This window comes from Chenopodium quinoa, unplaced genomic scaffold, assembly GCF_001683475.1.
Source record: "Chenopodium quinoa cultivar QQ74 unplaced genomic scaffold, ASM168347v1, whole genome shotgun sequence".
NCBI classification, from domain to species: Eukaryota; Viridiplantae; Streptophyta; class Magnoliopsida; order Caryophyllales; family Amaranthaceae; genus Chenopodium; species Chenopodium quinoa.
In genome coordinates this window covers 1,563,606-1,567,008 of record NW_018744693.1, presented here as the reverse complement: position 1 = coordinate 1,567,008, position 3,403 = coordinate 1,563,606, and the positions used below count along the sequence as shown (strand labels likewise).

General features: G+C 31.9%; 1 protein-coding gene across 1 annotated transcript; it reads left to right on the top strand.

Moving 5' to 3' along the window:
• The first annotated feature begins 1,232 nt into the window (after positions 1 to 1,232).
• Positions 1,233 to 3,056, top strand: LOC110702505 (ethylene-responsive transcription factor ERF027-like). Its single transcript, XM_021880225.1, has one exon. The coding sequence runs from the start codon at positions 1,919 to 1,921 to the stop codon at positions 2,603 to 2,605; it is 687 nt and encodes a 228-aa protein (XP_021735917.1). The 5' UTR covers positions 1,233 to 1,918; the 3' UTR covers positions 2,606 to 3,056.
• The last annotated feature ends 347 nt before the right edge of the window (positions 3,057 to 3,403 follow it).

Below are 3,403 nucleotides of genomic sequence, written 5' to 3'. Positions count from 1 at the left end.
CAAGAGTAACTCTTATAATTTAAGAAAGCCCTTTTATATTTAAGAGCCATAAATTAGGACGACATGACTGACCCCTAACACAATATATAAAATCATTTTTCTACGTTGTATTTACTAATTGAAACAATAGAATTACCTATTCCACTAGGTTAGAATATAATCAAGGTTGGAAATTAGGATTATTGATGTATTTAAAAAAGAGGTTATGATCCTAACATGATGGCCTTGTATGTTTAGTAAGCAATAATATAATACATAGTTTCATTTGTTTCATTTTGACTCAAAATCTATGATGAGCTTAGTTTCATTTGTTTCATTTTGACTCAAAATCTATGATGAGCTTAGTTTCATTTGTTTCATTTTGACTCAAAATCTATGATGAGCTTAGTTTCATTTGTTTCATTTTGACTCAAAATCTCCTCTAAAATGATCAAAAGTAAGGGCTTGTTTATATTTACTTAATTTCATTTCAGTTGTAAGCAATAGAAGTAATAATAATTCAAAAGTAAGGGCTTGATCAAAAGTAAGCAATAGAAGTAATAATAGTTCATTTGTTTCATTTTCACTCAAAATCTTTTTAAAAAAACTTTTATTAAATAAATAAGTGGAAGGTATACTTAAAAAAAAAAAAAAAAAAAAAAAAAAAAAAAAAAAAAAAAAAAAACCTTTTGTCTCCCTTTAATCTGGCTCATTCCAAACTAATAAAAAAAATAAAATAGCATTTTGTCCTTTATTGGTCCATTGATTGGATATTGTTAATTTGTTTGTTTATGATCCACTTAAATTTATGGTAAATGTATGTACTATATCTGTGGATGATCCACTCAAATTTATGGTAAAAACTAAATGTACAGCAATTATTTATGATGCTCTATAAAATTAGAAGAAATTAATCAGATCAATAGGTAGCACCCTGGCAAATGCCTAGGCAAACAGGTACGTACTTCTTATTAATTTCTTGATGATCATAATCTAGCTGTGTAAACACGTATTATCTATAGATATGTGGAAAATCCGAAAATGACATTGCACCCAACCTTTTCATTAAAATCTTTATTTCGCAGAATTAGAATTTTAACTGTAGACGTGTTAATTCATTCAACAGTAGTTGGCTATTCTGTTTAATTTGTAATTATTAGTCGCAAAATATACATGGATTAATAATTTTTTGACCTCATCTAATATAGTTTAAACGTTAAATTTTATAGTACATATCAAGATATGATGTTCGACATAGACATTTAAGACGTTAGTGCGGATATATATTTATATTATCGTGTCACGACTAACAACGAACCCATAACATAATCAATATCTTTCACAAATCAATGAGGTAAAACCAACAAAATCAGGCCCCTACCTAGAGAGAATGAGCACACAATTAAAAACCCAAAAGACCCACCACCTAAAAGAAGATTAAGAAAAAATCACATAAACACTAAGAATGATTTAACAACAAGACTGTTTTCTTTGATTAGACCTAAAGTTGATGGGGGATTAATCATAATAATTATGGAGGCTTATATTAAACGTATTTTTCGCGCTTAATCCGTGTACTTTAATATTTTTCATCTACATAAAAAAAAAAAACCCTAGAATTTCAATTAAAACACCCCCTTCATTTTAGCCAGCTAATTAGCAAACTCATCACCTTCTTTATTTCAACAACCACCATGCAAAAATCAAAAATCAAAAACAAACTTTTTATAATTATTATAAACATGATCTATCTAGTAGTACTTCCGCGAATTTCCCACGTTTTGACCACTTATTTCCCAAGAATATAAATTGTAATTGTCACTGAATTAATTAGATCAAATTATTAAACCCCTTTTCTATTTTTCAACTAGAAAATAATCCAAAAAAAATCAGTCACTATTAATATAGCTAGGTGTTGTCCTAGTATATTACACTCTACATGGCTGACCAAACTGAATCATCAAACGTTAACAAACAATTCAATCAACAACTGCCACTTCTTTCAGTGTCCATTCCTCAAACCGAGTCGTATCAAAAATCCTCGCTACCACCACCACCACCATCACAAAATATGGTAGGTGCAGGGCCGTCAATGTCGACGGCCCTGCCTGCTGTATCCCCCACGGGGAAGCATCCCTTGTATAGGGGGATACGTCCCCGGGGCGGGAAATGGGTATCCGAAATTCGCGAACCAAGGAAAACAACACGGATATGGCTCGGCACATGGCCTACTGCCGAAATGGCAGCAGCTGCTTATGACGCTGCTGCCCTCGCTCTTAAAGGGAGCGAGGCGGTTTTGAATTTTCCTGATGATGTACTGAGGTACCCGGTTCCGAACTCGAACTCTCCTGCAGACATCAGGAATGCTGCGGCAACTGCCGCAGCAATGAAGCAGGAGAGAGAGAGAAAGATTGGGGATGAATTGAAGAATGTTGGAAAAAAAGGAGCAGAAGAGGAGTTCATAGATATGGAGGCATTGTTTAATATGCCGAATTTGCTTGTGGATATGGCGGGAGGAATGATGGTTAGCCCGCCTCGATTAAGCGGGACGGGTGATCACGACTACGACATGGGTGAAGATGATTGTGATGTTGGTGAATCTGGGAGCTTGTGGAATTATGATTAATTTGGTTGTAGTAAGCATGGCCTTATTGCTTGCAGTCTTTTCTGACTATTTATGAAACTTCATTAAGTGATAGAGTGGCCTTGCTAACACTTTGACTCGGCGTCTCGCGACTCGTTGGCTGACATAGTAACCACGTCTTCATCGCTTTTTTTTTTTTTTTTTTTTTTTTTTGGTAATTTTGATATGTTTGTTTCCACTCAATATGAGTGTTTCTGGTTTTTTTTTTTTTTTTTTTTTTTTTTTTTTTTTTTTCACCCATCTGATCAACTACTATATATGACTGATCATGTTGGATGTAAGTAAATGTCTACGTATAGTAATTCTAAAGTATGTGGATGTTAACTAATGTATTTGGTTATTAAACTGTCAAATGGTAGTAATGAATATTTGAGATTGAATATTATTGTCTTTTGTGTCTCTTTCTATAAAAACGTGTAATGTATTATGTGGATTTGGGTTTCGGAGAGCCTCTAGATATTCAAATCAAATATAATACTCAATCTGTTTTTAAAATATTATATACTGCAATAATTTTATAGTATATTTGCCAATATGCATGTTTAATCATAGATAAATGTATGTAGTTATGTATTTGATTTGAATATTTATAATGACACCAGACATGTGTTTGACCATAAAAATTTCTAATTGCTATAAAAAAAAAATCTAATTTTAAAATAATGTTGGCACATAAAACATTTTCATTAATCCAACAACATATATATTTTACAATATCTTAATTATTTGTATATATATAATTTGAAAAATTAAATCAGAGCTAATATTTGAATGGTGTAA